This window comes from Salminus brasiliensis, chromosome 16 (assembly GCF_030463535.1).
Source record: "Salminus brasiliensis chromosome 16, fSalBra1.hap2, whole genome shotgun sequence".
In the NCBI taxonomy this organism is placed as follows: domain Eukaryota; kingdom Metazoa; phylum Chordata; class Actinopteri; order Characiformes; family Bryconidae; genus Salminus; species Salminus brasiliensis.
Window position 1 is genome coordinate 18,496,350 of NC_132893.1, and position 15,930 is coordinate 18,512,279.

Sequence of the window (15,930 nt, forward strand, 5' to 3'; positions counted from 1 at the left end):
GTTAGACACTGATAGGGCACTCTGGTTAGATAAGAGGAGTGTTCACCCTTCAACACACCAGTGCTCTCACCCAAAACACACCTGCTCAAGCAGACCACTGACAGCCTCCCACTCAAGCACTTTAACTTCCCCTGCTAAAATAGGAGGTCTTCTGGGTGTACTGTGCACGAAAACCATCTGCTTTTGTTAGACAGAGAGCTTTTAAGTATAATCACTTCAAATGCCTGCATTAAATATGAAAATACTTGAATATATTGAATGGATCTGCCCTGGTATGATGACATATTAACATGAGTTTGTTTTAAATCTTTTTACACTGACTTCCACTGAAAGCTCAGAAGGTTTATTCTTCGCTTTTGGTTTTTGCACATTAGCTGTATTTTCATACACATTAGATATGCACATTAGCTATGTATTTCATCAACTTTTGGTGCAAACTGCAAGCAATTATTTGCTGTCCAGAAGCCTTTTTCCTTCACACTGCCTTTTAAGGGTTATGGATTATCAGTTAAAAAGCTGTTTGTAGCAACCTGAGTACCTTCTGCTTCCCTGCTAACCAACTAATTGAACAGAAAAATGTGTTGTTGAAATATTAGACAATATCAGTTTCCATACCTTATATCAACAAAGATTTTGCAGACTTACAATAAAAACTTTGGATGGAAACATAACTACTGTGGCCTTTAAATGTCACTCACCAGGTCCAGCCGTGTTTGTTGGATATGGAGTATTTTTCCATGATGGCCGTGAGACGCAGCAATGAGAATTTCTGCAACAAGCTGAGCTGGCCTGCTGACTGGCTGGAGATTTGTAAGAATGCTCCTGACTGGCTGAGGCGATTGGACATTCTGAAGCTGGGCCACCTGAGACTGAGGTGAAAAAACAAACAATGAACCATACTGCATCCAGATCTGACTTATTAAACAATGCATTTTCAATTTTGATGCATTTTTCGAAGTTTGAAATTAGTGACGTACCATTAATGTCGATACCCATAATGTGTTTTTTACAGTAAACATCACTGTATTGTATCAAGTTCTGATTCTTGTGTATTGTTACACTGCTAGGCAATGGTTATCTGTTCTCAAACTATTCAGTCCATCAGCTGGCAAAGGAAAAGGAGGGGTATTACTGGGCAAGCTCTTACCAGGGTCGTGTTAGTGATGCCCCCACCCCTGAATCCCGCCTCTCTCTGGTGCTGGAAGTGTCAGTTTCATTTAGAGATACGCCGTCCCTGTCTCCGTCGCTGGGTGTGGTCACTGAGGTCCCTTCGAAATCCAATGTGATCTGACTTGATGACTGAGCATCTGTCATCCCCCCATCACCCTCGCCTTCGCCCTCAGGCAAAACATTCTTGGACCAATGATCCACGATCTGCTGCAGGCCGTTCACGTGCTGCAGGATATCATCCAAATGCGGAAAGAGATCCTCTTTCTCCAGGTCCATCAAGTCTCCAGTGCTGGCATACAGGTGTGAACCCGGCACATTGTCATACACGCTGATCCGGCTGCCTCGTGGGCAGCAGCGTGTCACAGGCCTCTGTTCTCTCTGACCCGCAGCTTTCACAACCCGTGGCTGCCGAAGTCGTTCTGGCTCTTGGACCCTCCAGTTTCCAGTGTTCCCACTAGCTGGGGCCAGGCTCTCAATGGACAGTGCCTTAGGGAAGGTGCCTGGCTTGTGGTCCTTAGGAATGTGCACCACCAGGTCATCGTAGGAGCAGAACTCATGCCTGCGACTCTGCTCTACAGGCCTCCTCCTTTGGGGAACACCGGAAAGCACATCAAGATCTTCCAGGTACACCCCTGCCCGCTTGCTGGCACTATGGGGTTTGGATACACGCTCCTTCAGGTCAGGCCCAGTAATGCCGCTGTTCTCTAACTGGGTAGGCTCATCACTATTAGCAAGCATGGTTGAGCAATTGTCAGCTGGGGGCGACTTTGCAACACTTAATGGTTCTCCGTTAACTATTGGTACGCAGCGCAGTGTTTTGAGTGCTTCAGGCTGACTCTGCAGTACTGGTCCACTAATGGCCAATGAACGGCGCTCCGGGCGGCCCGCTGAAGGTGCCCATGAGCGCCCCAGAGTCTCCATCCTCCGCAAGAAGTCCTTGGCGCGCGTGCGCCCGCGCCGCCCACTTTTTGCAGGAAGTGAGTTGTAGTGTGGCAGGTCCCGGGGCACACTTAGCGGGGCGAGGGAGGCGGAGTCAAGCATGATGGATAGAGAGTCCTCGCTGTGCAGGGAGCAGATTTCCGGCTCGCTCAGGTCGGTCAGGACGCTCTCGCTGCTCACTGTTGTCCGCAGGCCAGGACCTTGTGAGGGGCTCCGCCCATCTGCTCCCCCAAGAAAGAGGTCAATGTCCTGCAGACGAGACCAGCGGCGGCTGCTCCGCTCAAACGTCCATCTGCTGCTGATGGCCAGCAGGTCGTCCTCATCTGAGTCCTCACTCTGTAAGAGATATGAGAGAGATGTCTATTAACCCCTTAAACTCTTATAGAACTAATGGTATGAAGTAAAGAATTCAATAACAAGCAACAGATACTAAGATTTAAAGGGGCTTCTCTAATGTTACTTGGTTTAATCATCATAACTCTAAGGTAAGATAAAGATTATATGATACAACTTAGATAAAACTTATATGTGTTACTGTATTTGTATTTATAACATTTATTTTAGTGTGTCTAACGATAATTCATGTTAAAGACTAATGTTTAGGTTACTATACCAAGTTAGTAGTGAGAGATGAGACCTCAGATTTCAGCAAATGGCCAGTTAAATAAGAAATTTCTCACTCAACCCATGGTTTTGTTGACTTTCTAATCGAAAATAAGGTAACACACCCATACAGAGAACATTGTGTTCTCCCAATTTGGTACTCCCAATTAACCCAGCCGTTCGTACCTCCTCCTGGCACCAGCTATGCCCCGGCACTAGGAGTGTAAGGGCTTAACACAAGTCTCCTCTGACACATGCCTTTCATCCTTCAGCCGTATTAGACTTACAATGAGTTCTACAATGAGAATTCTACCTATACAATGTCATGTCCACATTTGCCTGATGAGACTGCACCTATTACGGCCCATATGTTTGAACAGTCTGCAGCAATGCAACAGATGGTTCTAATAAACGTGAAAGCTGACTAAACTCAAACTCATGGGCATCTCACAGCAGAGGAAACAGCTGTGACAGGTATCATCAAACAAGCCATCCTGAAGAAACATTCCTTCAAAATATCTAAAAATGTACAAAGATACTGAAGAATATGAAAAAAATAAAATAGCATTTGAGAAATGCGCATCACCCTAAAGGCAGATTAGCTGACACGTCTAAAAAGGCAACAATGGAATGTTGGAATCTCAAACAGTCACAAATAAACAAGAGAAAAAAACAAGGGGGATATCTTCAACCAGGAAAGCAATGCCTCAGGAATACTCTCATCCCCCCTCCCCCCCCCCCCTCCCACTACTAAGCAGAAGCCCAGGTCAGCAGCATATGGAGAACAGCATGAAGATACCACACGTGATTCTTTGACAATGATTCACTGTAGCAAGGAAAAGTGAACAAAACTGAAATATCCTTGAAAAGGGATAATGGACAAGGTATAAAAACAATTCTTCAAAGGTACAACATGGTCCTCGAGGTACAAACTACAAACTACACTACATTTACTTTCATAGGGGACAGCTGCATATTGTTGCTGTCCAATGAAAAACATGTATCTCAAACATGGTGACTTTACAGGAGAAATAAGAGTTTATTCAGAGTAGTTTAGAGCATTTCTCTTGGTCTATTCATCTAGACGTATTTACACAGTATACAGAGCAGCTACTTGGCTCAAACCATAGAGATACAGATTTACAGTATTTCACTGGACAGCAGTGATATTTACACCTTTTTAAATGATACAAATAATGATAAAAAAGCCTATAGACAGTATGGACTAAATGCAATTACAAATATAACTACAGTGGAATATGGTACAGTTATGTTCCCCAACGCAAGGTACTGTAGATGTAAGCTTGAGGGCACTGCTCCAATGACAGCGTTTGTACTTTGAAAGGTACAGTTCTTTCTCAGAGAGTACACAGGGCTGTAAAAAGTGACACGAGACCTTCAATCCCTGCCACTGAACTGATTTCGAGCTGTATCGACTGGCCAATTTGGAGAACAGCAAAAACAATACATTAGCCTTTATTATAATACAACAGTACAACCATTACAGGTACAAATCAACAACACCATTACAAACTACAGACTGAGAACGACAGTTAAAAAGTGCCTTTTTATGGCAAAAATAAACCAGTAACTCACTCTCTTCTTGGGGAAGCCCACGTCCAGTTTCATGGGGGCACACCTGTTTAGAGTGTTGAGCCGCCTGGAAAGGAGAAGAGACGCCGGTTGAGTTAAGAGCCCACAAGTCATTCACTGAAGCATTCCTCAACAGAGTAGAAGAGAGGCAGAATGAGGGAAACAGAGAGAGGCAGGAGCAGATCGAGACACTCAAAGTCACTTAGCCCCTCCCACTTACAGGTATAGAAAAACTCCTAGTAGGGACGTGACTGGCTGAATGGGCGGGTGAGGGTGGGCAAGTCAGCAAGGACTCTCGCGCTCTTTCAAAAGAGGTCAGACAGACAGGAGAGAGTGACCACTGCGGAGCGTGTGCTCAGAGAGTGGGGAGGGGCTGCTGGAGCCTTCGCTTGCTTTCCTTTGAAGTCACCCTTAAGCAGCCTTTAACAATTCTAAACTGACTGATCTTCACCCCAGGAGCAGCACCGTCCACCCCTTAACACACCCAGACGCCCAGACGAGTTCTTACTTTCACTATGCTACACTATTCAAATGAATTTGCATTCTTTTTGGTGCAGATTTGAGGTTTCACTAATAACATTTTTCCCATTTTTCAATTAAGAAATAAAACAACTGGAAAATATAAACAGTAGCATGTTTTCATACAGAAATTAGGGCTGCAAAACTGGAAAAAACGGACATTGCAATAGTTTCCCGCAGCATATATATTTATTGCGATATTTAAAGAATTCAGATATTTTCACCACATTTCTACAGGAGTCAATGATCCAACAGGAGGGGATAATAATAATGCACTCATAGTATCCAAATTTAAGTAAAATAAATGACATTGGACATAAATATTCTGCCCCCAGCAAATGTTTGTGGACACCCCTTCTAATAAATGCATTCAGCTACTTTAAGCTGCACCCATTGCTGACACAGACGTGGAAATGCACACACACACAGACACACACACAGCTTGTCTAGTCCCTGTAGAGAATTACTGCCAATAGAATAGGACTTTCTGGAGCAGATAAACATGAACCATGAAACGGGCATCATGCCTAATGCCAGGAATGGCCTAGATGAGTATAGCAGAAAGCCTTCCCCTGAACAGCAAAGACAGTTACTCCAAGGAAAGTAGGATAACGCCTTTTTTATAGAATTGGTTTTAGAGGAATGAAAGAATGTACAAATAGTGTATGCCAGGGAAAATGACAATTGTGCAAATGTTCATTTTGCATCAAGCAGCAAAAGAAATTGCAAATTGAATTCAATTTGCCTTAGATGACACTGCATTCACTGCGATGCGACTACTGCGCATACCCACATTGCGATGCCAATGCAGAAATAATATACTGTGCAGCCCTAATAAAAATCATAATAAAAAGCATCAGCTCTTCTACTTGTGAGTACAAAAGAGATATTTATTAGAAGTGTAAAAGCTGCACTTCAGACAGAATTTGCCTAAAACACAGATATAACCATTATATTTACTTTCCAAAACCACTAGTGAACCCACAAACAGAAATCCTTTGAGTTATTGTATGTAGTTATGAGTAAGTATCATTTATTTATATATTTGAGCAGTGGTGGCTCAGCGGTTAGAGTTTCGGGCTGTTGTGGGTTTGATACCCGGGCTCGGCAAGCTGTCACTGTTGGGCCCTTGAGCAAGGTCCTTCACTCTCTCTGCTCCCTGGGCGCTGGAGTTGGCTCCCCACCACTCTGTGTGTGTGTGTGCTCACTGCCCCTAGTTCAGTAGTGTGTGTGTGTCTTCAAATGCAGAGGGCACATACACATAGTACAGTGACAAATACTTTTACTTTTACCTTTCATATATATATATATATGATATACTAATAAGCATCAGGATTATATCTGAATAAGACAGAGCCACATAAAAATGCAAGTGTAAACACACCCAAGACGCATTTAAGCCAGATGCTTTACACATGCTTTAGCAGCGTAAACACAGCCGTCTCTACAAGACTCGTATGGTTGAAATCTGATCAGGATACAATCCACAAGCTAGTCTCATGAAGTGACCAGGTGTAAACGGGTTCAGTATGTTTCTATAGAAGGTAGTGTGGCACACCAAACCACTCTGATTGACATGGTTAACATTTTTAATTTTAATTTAATTAGGCACAAATTATATAAAAAACTTTATTCAGCTTTTTGACCACATTCAGCATGTTTAATATGTGTAACCCTGTTTTTGACAAGCGCTTTTTAAAAGACTACATATTATAAACACAAACACACAGAGCCCCTATTAAAGGCTGCAGACCCCTTTCTATAAAAGCTGCATAACGTCCAGACCCGGCACCTTCAACACCTCATCCCTCAAACATCCCCAGCTCGTGACATGTACCGGTTTAATCAGTGCGCTTTAATGAACTCTCCATACATCTAAGCACAGACGGCACAGACTTCATAAGTAATTTTGTGTACCTGGCCATGCGGCTTGATGACGGCACTTCGGCCTTATTAAACATCAGGGGTCCAGACTGCCACAATTATGAAGAAAATGAGTGTTTACGCTGGGATGAACACATGGTCACGTTCTCATTTTAAAGACTGCAGACTGGTTCTAGAGAGGTGTGTATTCTGTGACAGATTTCAGATGTCACTAACGCTGTCATTAATGCTGTTGAAGAAGGGACTGAACCTGCTAAAAACACTCAGGGCTGCTGCTCCTTCATGAAACACACACACGCATAGCCAGAGCCATCTGTTAGTGTCTAACGCCAGCCCCTGGCCCCCCAAGGCTCCCTCCGGCCTGTGAGAGGGACATCAGAGTGGGCTCCAGAGGGGAAACATTAGGGATCAAAGCGGCGGAGACAGAGACACACTTTATGGAGGACACGGGTCAGACAGCTCCAGAGGTGGGGTCGCCACTCGCCCAGCGCCACTACAGGCCTGACACACACTTTCCCGGCCACTCTCTATAATGTACACTTGCAGGAGACAGGAGAGACCCATTTCTGACACCTTTCTCTTCCACCCCATTATCTCTCTTTCAATATTTCTAACAAAATAAAACTGTAAATAAGGCTTAAGTGGGAACTCTAAAGGTTCTGAATGATTTCAAGCATGTATCTGTAGAAGTAGTTTTGTAGTTGTAGTTTTCAGGTACAACTTCCTGTAGCTGGTAATGTGCAATAGTTTGAAAATTAAAATTCATGTGCTACACTGGTACACATCTGGTATTTGCAGTTTTTACATTCATGTGTTAAGCAAAATTACCATTAAATACACTGGATGGAAAAGGTATATAACCTCTAGGAGTGCAAGTTCATTTTAAGGGGTCCCATTTAAAGCAGGCCCTGTCACGTTTAAAGAGCATAAACTTGGGTCTTCCCTCAAAGTCTAGTCTTTACTACACAGGTTTATAGAACTGCCATGCCATGGCTTAAATAAAGGAGATTCCAGAGGACATCAGAAAGTTACTGAAATGCTGGAAAAAGTTACAAAATTATATTGCTAAAACGTTCAGTCTTCATCATTCTACTGTCACACTCATAAGAAGTGACTGTCCATCAAGAATCATTACAAACCATCTAATATGGGAATATGGGAAGTCCAAAAACTCCCTACAGGACCTATAGGCCTCTTCTGCATTGAGTAATGTCAATGTTCATAAGTCTATAACCAGGCAAACACTGAACAAGACATGACAGCAAGGAGGAAGCCACTACTCTCCAAAAAGTACACTGCTCCATTTGACATTTGCTCAAGACCACATGGAAAAGTCATACGTCAATTGGAATAATGTTCTGTGGACAGATGAATCCTAAACAGAACACTACTCTGGATTAATTCTGGATTTTCCATGTGGTCTTGAGAAAACCTCAGATGGAAAGGCCTGAAGTCTATCGGAATAATGTTCTGTGAACAGATGAATCCAACACAGAACTTTTTGGTTTAAATGAAAGGTGTTTTGTTTGGCATTTTGGCATATTCCACGTGTCACATGTGGTGGTGGATGTGTGATGATTTGGAGCAGCTTTGCTGCCTCCACTCAAGGACAGCTTGTCATTTTTAATGGGCCTATTCATTTTATTAATCTTGTACTAGAAAAATCCACAGGAAAAATTCAGGGTACCTGTCTGTGAACGGAAACTTAACCGTAAGCAGGTTATGCAGCAAGACAACGACCTTAATCCTGCATGTAGGTATGAAAATAGAAATCTACTGAAAAAGAAATGTAAGTCCAGACATTAACTCGATACAAATGCTGTGAAAGGATCTAGAAAGAGCGTCTAATACATGAAAATCAATCAACGCAAGGAGCAGGGAGGAAGGAAGAAGGAATGAACCAATTTTTTTTTCAACCCATTGTGAAGGATTGGTCACCACATACTAGAAACATTGCAGGGGGTAACAGCAGTTAATTAAAGCAACGATTCACATACTTTTTACTAAATATTTAATGTTGAACATTTTTCCTTTAATAAATAAAAGAAATTGTGTCATTTGTTTTACTGGGTTTGTTTGATCCAGTTTTATGACTTCAGCATCGAGTTTGACTAATCAATATTTCCTTATGTTAAATCAAGTGTGCTAGTGAGCGTGAATTGGTCTGGGGAGTGTCCAGAAGAATATATATATACATACATATATATATTTTTTAATCTCTTCTTAAAATTCTAATGAAGACAAATAACTGCTCTCTTACCGGCACAGGGGCTCCACCAGATCTCCGTCAAGGAAGTCATGATCCTTTTTGACAGCAGATATGTCAATAGGAAACTGGGAATCTGCAGAAATAGAAATCACGTACATGACCAGGCTGTTTTTCAAGAGAACTTAGATCTTAGAACTTAGAAATAATTAAAAATTAATCACAATATTTCAACATAGATATAGATAGATATGTTTGGTGTCTGTCAGTTTGCTTCTTTGGTTTTTCACTGTAGTCATGAGGCTAATGTAGCTAACAAGTAAATGTAGTAAGGATTTCACATTGCTACAACAGCTGTAGCAACCCTCTTAAACCTTCCATGTTGTCCATATTTGTGTTTGTATTTATACATAAATACAGAAAGTCATGCAATGTCAAGAAACACAGGAGCAAGGCTACAGTGCTACATTATGTTCGTGCAGTACGTTCAGTGACACCACAGACTATTTTATTAACTATTCTATGACTGCCTGTTATTTCATGCATGTGAGATATTTCTGGAGTGAAGTGAAAGTGGGTTCCTAAAATGTTGTGTGTACTTACAGGTCAGAGAGACAGAGATTTAAAAAGAAAAATCTTTGTCACATGTATTACAAACAGCAGGACATTGCAGAGCAGATATAAAGAAAAGAATTAAGCTAAACAAATGTAAAAAATAATAAACGTTTGCTGGAATGTTACTTCATTTACTTTTACGCCTAGTTTTCCTACATAAGCCCTACTAAGAAAAAGGAGAATGCCAATTGTCACTAAGGTATGAGACAAACTACGAAAAATAAAGCGATCATTTTAAACACTAAAAATACACACGGCACAAGTCATGCTGTTCAGTTCATTCTTTTTGTCTATTTCACCTAATTTTTAGCTTGAGTTCATTTTTTGGTCATCACCAGTTCTCACTCCCTCCAGCCAGAACTCCCCGCCAGACAATAGGCACATTTCTTCCTGCAAGTCACGCACAGCCAGCCACCCGCATCTTTTCAAACCGCTGCTACTGCAATGTCACTGGACGCCTGGAGAACACTATTACATCAGCTAACAGCTGCCCACATACATTTTGAGTGTTTTGAACTCACAGGAAAACAAAAATCACAGTTGCCTTAGCCCACAAGATGCTTAGCCCACAAGATGTGCTAAGACATCTTCTTCCCAGTGAGCCCCTTTATCAGCCTTGGTATTTAAAGGAGTAGTTGGCTGGAATAGTGCATTACACAGTTGTCCAGAACGTGAGAAAATGGGGTTCAGTTACATGGTTATAATCACAACCATTGTAAATTGCTTTCTTTTTCTTTTCTAAATATGTAATTGTAACATGTAATAAAGGAAGATGTTTTTAATGCATGCTTGGAGTTTATTGTTTGGAGTACATTTCTGTTTCATCTGATATCTGATATTATATCTGATAGTAATAAATCTACTAAATCACAGTATATTTTTAAAATATGCAGAATTATGTCTGAATAAAATGTATAAAAATATTGTATTATATATTTGTGGGGCCTGTGATTCTCCCTCCTATGATTTACAGCATGATTCTGTCCAGTAACTAACTCAATCTGGTTCCAGTCAGAAAAACAGTGCCCTTATATATGATCATACTGATCTGATGACTCAGAATGTCTAAATAGCTCTTTGTTTCCCATTGTTTTCTCATGAGAGCTTAGCTATGCAATCCCAGTATACTTGGCATTAAGTGTAAGATTGACGCAAGCTGTCATATGGGTTATAGAGAGGAGTAGGAGAGGAGGATGCAGGGAGAGAGAGGGTGAGAGAGAGACATTCTGACTCTTCTGAGGGAAGACTGAGGGAAAGGCCTGAGTTTTCCAGCTAGCGATAGCAGAGCCTTTTTCCCATGACCCCCTGCTCCCCTTAGACAGAAACTCTAGGCTGGAAATAGCTCTGCGTGGCCCTCGAATGGACCGAAGAGCGGAAAAAAACCCTCCCGACTATAAACTGAGAGCACACAGCTGTGTCAATGCAGCCGCCAGGCCGTTCCTACTGGATGATGGATCAGGGAGGATATCTCCAGCGCGATGGTATGAGCCAGATAAAGAGAGCATACTGTACATCACAGTCTGAAAGTAGATGACTTATTTGTATCTGTCTGACCTGCTTCCTTTTTCCACTTCTCTACACGCTAATAACAGTTTCGCCAATGTGTGTTTAATGAAGAATAATCTAAAATGATAGGAATGTGATAAACTGTATATAATATATATAATCATGAGTGAAATTCAGTTTCCACAGGTGAGCGTTACAGAGTGTAAACCATACAGCGGGGCTGAAATAGGTGCCATGAACTTGTAACAAATATGAAATATGAAATACAATAGTAGTATTTATATTCAAGTATTTTTACCTTTTAATAAATGTCTTAACAGTTTCAGGCCAGTTAACTGTTCTCTGCATCCCACTAAAAGGCTGAAGTTGGCTTCACTTTTCAACTTTTCATTCAAATTGTCAAGGTTTCATTCCACATTAAATGGTGCACCAGTCACATTCTGTAATGTAAGTTCAATAAATCTGCTGCTGTACAAGGTGGAATAAAAAGCCAGCTTCAGCTCAATTCTACCACTCTGATTTTACTGTTCTTACATTAAAAAATATCATGTTTGAATACCGGAGACTATCCAATTTCTGGATCTTGTACCTATACAGCTCACAGTTATAATTTTTTGTGACAGTAAATGACTAACTGGGCTATCTTTACATATTACTTATTAATATAAAGTATATAAAATACATATATAATATAAATATAATATACAAGTATGGCAGTAATTTGGAAATATTTTGTTTAGCAACAAAATTAATGCAGAGAACATTTGGATATTAACAGTTTTAAAAGCTTCGGGGCAGAAACTAGATTTTTAGCTAAGGAGATATTAGTACTATCTCAGCTAAGCTTAGTCTAGTCTGTAGTGGCGAGAGGGTGCATCCAATCAACCAATTGCCAAAAATCAACAAACACAAACTATATGTAAAACAGACTGAAACTTTATGTAAAAACTTTTGTTCTTGATTGTATCCACTTTTCTTATAATGAATGGACACACAGAAATGCTCCAAAAGATTTGGACTGAAATACCCTTACTTACCCTTACCCTTACTGAAATTCTCTTCGAGATACAAGGCTTTTGTGAGACAATGGCAATATGCAGTTAATTAGATGATGTTCTGTTTGTACTGCCTCTATATAAATGCAGTCTTTTCTGCTGTAAATATTTTTTGAACTGTCAATCGATTAAAATAAATGAACTATATAAAGACAAATCATGTGACAGATTAATAGAGTGATCATTTGCATAATGTCAGTACCTAAATAAATAACTGCGATATTCAATGATATCAAATACTGGTCCAAAGACAGTTCATTTGGAAGCTTAGTCATGTGTATGTTCCTGTGTGTGTATATGTCACACATACCCTCATAGAGTTGGGCATACTGTGGGAATCCTGCTGCCCTCAGCCAATCACATGCCTCCTTTGCTTCAATTTCTGAAAAACAGCAAAAAAAAAAAAAAATGTTATTAGTTCTTTATTTCTTTATCCTTTTTTTCTCTCTCACACACACATACACACACACAGACTCACATGCCCCCTCATCTGACTGCATAGCTAAATTCACACACATTCCACTGAACACACAGAAGACAAGACGTGAAATTTGAAGGACTGATGGGTGGTAAACCAGATGCACCAGATTCATAAAAAACAATCACCCAAGTTCAAAAAGACAACCCAAAAGCCCAGTTTTATGAAAATTTTTCTGAAAAATTGCCACAGATGCCCCCTGATCCAATCAGAGTACCTCAAAATGCTTATTACACACTAAGGTGTATTATTCAGTAACTACAGGGACTATTCTTTTGGCAATACAAGTGTTTAAGAACAGCTTGCTGACAGGCCACTGGCCTTTTAAGTGGTTAACGCTTTGCTGATCCTGATAACAATACTGACACCGTAAAAGAACACAGCCACACATTCAGCTAAGACGTGCTGCTAATTAATACTGAGGTTAAATCACTGGCTGTGTTTACTTCATAAGCCTCATTAATCAACTGCAATTCTTTGCTTAATTAACGGATCACATTCAGAAATGTAAGTGAGCTGTAATGTGAACAAACCTGCCCCTGAAACAGCACACATGCTCACTGATGCGTTTATGCACTTTGCCTGATGACGACAGCGTACAGGCAAAAAGACACATGAAATCCGATTTGATCGTTCACATTCATGTTGCGTGCCCATGAATCGGATAAGCATTTGATCAAGGACCACATATGAAAGTGACTCAAACAAATCAGATCTGTGGTACACTGAGGCAACCAAATCAGATTTTGGTCTGATCAGATTTAAGCCCAGTAATATGAACGCAGCCTTTTTATAATATATTAAAACAAAGTCTGACTGACCTGCCTGATCATTCAGCTCCCAGTTTTGTTAAAACACTGCAATGAAATCAGTCCCCCTCTGTGTCTCTCTCACTGTCTCTCCGTTTTTCTCTCTCACTTCAGTTTTAGAGCTTGACATCAGAAAAATACCAGAAAACGTTGCTTACAGTGTTATAAAATATAAATACAAAAATATTGAATATTTTATAGAAAAATAATATTAAAGAAATAAAAAAATGCGGCCTTTATGAAAGTGCTCAGAACCAGCTGGAGCGCTGAAACACAATGTTTAAATAAGCACACTGTCATTAAAAAAAAGGCCCAGCGCACCAGTCCATCAGCAAAAAAATACAAATAAATGACTCGAACAACACAGCAGATTCACCTGCGCCGTTTGACCAAGCTCACTAAACATTCTTGGTGGATCTACGAACTTTTAGGAGAACGTGTCTTGCTTTCATGGCGCCGAGAGCTAAATCTCTGACTCTGACGGCTGGAAAGGTGGTTCCACTTCGTCATGGACTGAAACTCAACACAGCCGGCTTGCGTCTGGCCGTTTGGTCTATTCATACTCAGAAAGCTGCATTGCTAACACCGTGGTGTAAATACTCATCAGTGGGCTGGGCACTGACGCTATACAGTATTACCACTACTTTTTATAAAAAAAAAAAAAAAAGAAAGAAATTCCCACAGGTGTGTGATGTAGTATGATGCTGTGCGATCATCATTTATTCACAGGTGATCTATGATTGCAATAGTGATTAGAAATATAGATATTGTTTGACCAAAATACAATTGCAATGGTACATATTTTTAATTGATCTCCCATTCTCAGGAAGATGGCATTTAAAATATGAAAATTTAGTTTAATATTAAAAACACTGTCCATTGTGGAGATTTTTGACAACTTTTGAGAACTGTTTAACACAGCTTTCTGATAATGCTGACATTACATCACATTGTGCATGGTTGGTGCCGACTAATGACTGTGTTTATCGTTGCACTACACTGACAGAATGTCCTGCACTCACTTCTGGCCCCTGACCCAATCAGACCTTAACTCTTAACACTCCAAAAGCTTATTACACACTAATGCGTATTATTCAGGAACTACAGGGACTTCTGTGTGAACTGGTGGGGCAATTCTTTAGTAATGGAAGTGTGTAAGAACACTTTCGGCTTGCTGGTGGGCCACTGGCCTTTTAAGTGGTTAATGCTTTGCTAATACCAATAAACAACACTGACACCGAAAAATAAGACATGCTGCTAATTCATACTGAAGTAATCCTTGATTAAATAATACACATTCTCAGGAACATGGCATCTGTCCAAGGTGGAGATTTTTGAGAACTTTTGAGAACAGTAAGTTTAACACAGCTTTCTGACTACAATGACATTATAATGACAAATACATTGTGCATGGTTGTCGCATGGTCTTGCACTCACATCTGGAAAAACTACAAAAACTTAGATCAGAAGCATGCAGGTGATTTAGAGACAGTGGTGCCATTACAGCAACGTAGGAAAAACACAACAACTCTATAGTAGATATTTTTGATTTTATCCTTTTTTTCTGGGTACACATGAGGTTTAAACTGTTTAAACAACACACAGTGAGAAAGGGTGCTTCAGTTTCACGCTATATTTAGGTCTGTTTTGGCTGTTATCCTTGCATCTTTAGAAATGTGACATCAAGCTTTGTGTGGTGTTAGTGGACTGGCATGCTCACTTGAGTGTTTTGGGTCATTGTTGCATTGTCGTGTGGAAGGAGAGATTTTCAAAAACTCTAAGAGATCCTCAGTGATAAAACTTACATTCGCACAGCAATAAAATGACTACAGGACGAGCAAATTTAGCACCCGCACAATTGCATCATGTAGTCTCATGGTCACATTCACAACAGTTGCGTTGCAGGTACACTTGGTCTTTAGTTCATGTAAAGTTGCAACAACACATTGATTTCATTTTTAAAATCCTAATTTACATCAAAAGTTGACAAAGTTATCATTTCTGAGATTTTAGCATAGCAAAGCAGATGACGTATTTTGAAACCAGCATGTCTATGCTAGGTGACCAGCTAAACCAGCACCAGACCAGCATAAACCACCTTTGACAAAAAATATAGATGACAGTATGTGGGGAAAATACATAAGCTGGTCTCTATATATATGGCCATCTCAACTGTGTGCTGATTTAAGCTCCCATTACTTCTTAGCTACAATAGCCTCATAGGTCCATCATGGTTCCTTTTAATGAGTATACACATGCCATGCACAATCCCAGAGGCCAAACTTCTGAAGTCTGAAGTCACAATCTGTTAAATATCATCCCTCTGTGCGCACTGTACACGTTCTAGTCACTACACATACAGCACCTTTACCAACAGCATCTTTACAGCTCTCGCCTGTGTATCCTGTCATCTGCTCTGGAGTGGACGAATTACAGGGACAGCGCAGATCTGTTAAAACGTGTCCACTGTGTAGAATCTCCACTCGCATATGGAAGCCATTAGAGAGAGACGTGATGGGGCCTTTCGCAAGGTGGAAACGCGGCTGTCAGGGG

At 40.6% G+C, this 15,930-nt stretch overlaps 1 protein-coding gene across 3 annotated transcripts in view; it reads right to left on the bottom strand.

Annotated features, from left to right (window-relative positions):
* Positions 1-15,930, bottom strand: part of stard13a (StAR related lipid transfer domain containing 13a) — an 86,905-nt gene that overhangs the window by 8,390 nt on the left and 62,585 nt on the right. For all 3 annotated transcript variants that reach the window (XM_072658289.1, XM_072658288.1, XM_072658290.1), the window contains 5 exons: positions 12,401-12,472; positions 8,969-9,050; positions 4,309-4,372; positions 1,148-2,445; positions 699-869 (listed from right to left, as the gene is read on the bottom strand). In XM_072658289.1, coding sequence (XP_072514390.1) covers positions 699-869; positions 1,148-2,445; positions 4,309-4,372; positions 8,969-9,050; positions 12,401-12,472 — 1,687 coding nt within the window. The remainder of the gene's footprint in view (positions 1-698; positions 870-1,147; positions 2,446-4,308; positions 4,373-8,968; positions 9,051-12,400; positions 12,473-15,930) is intronic.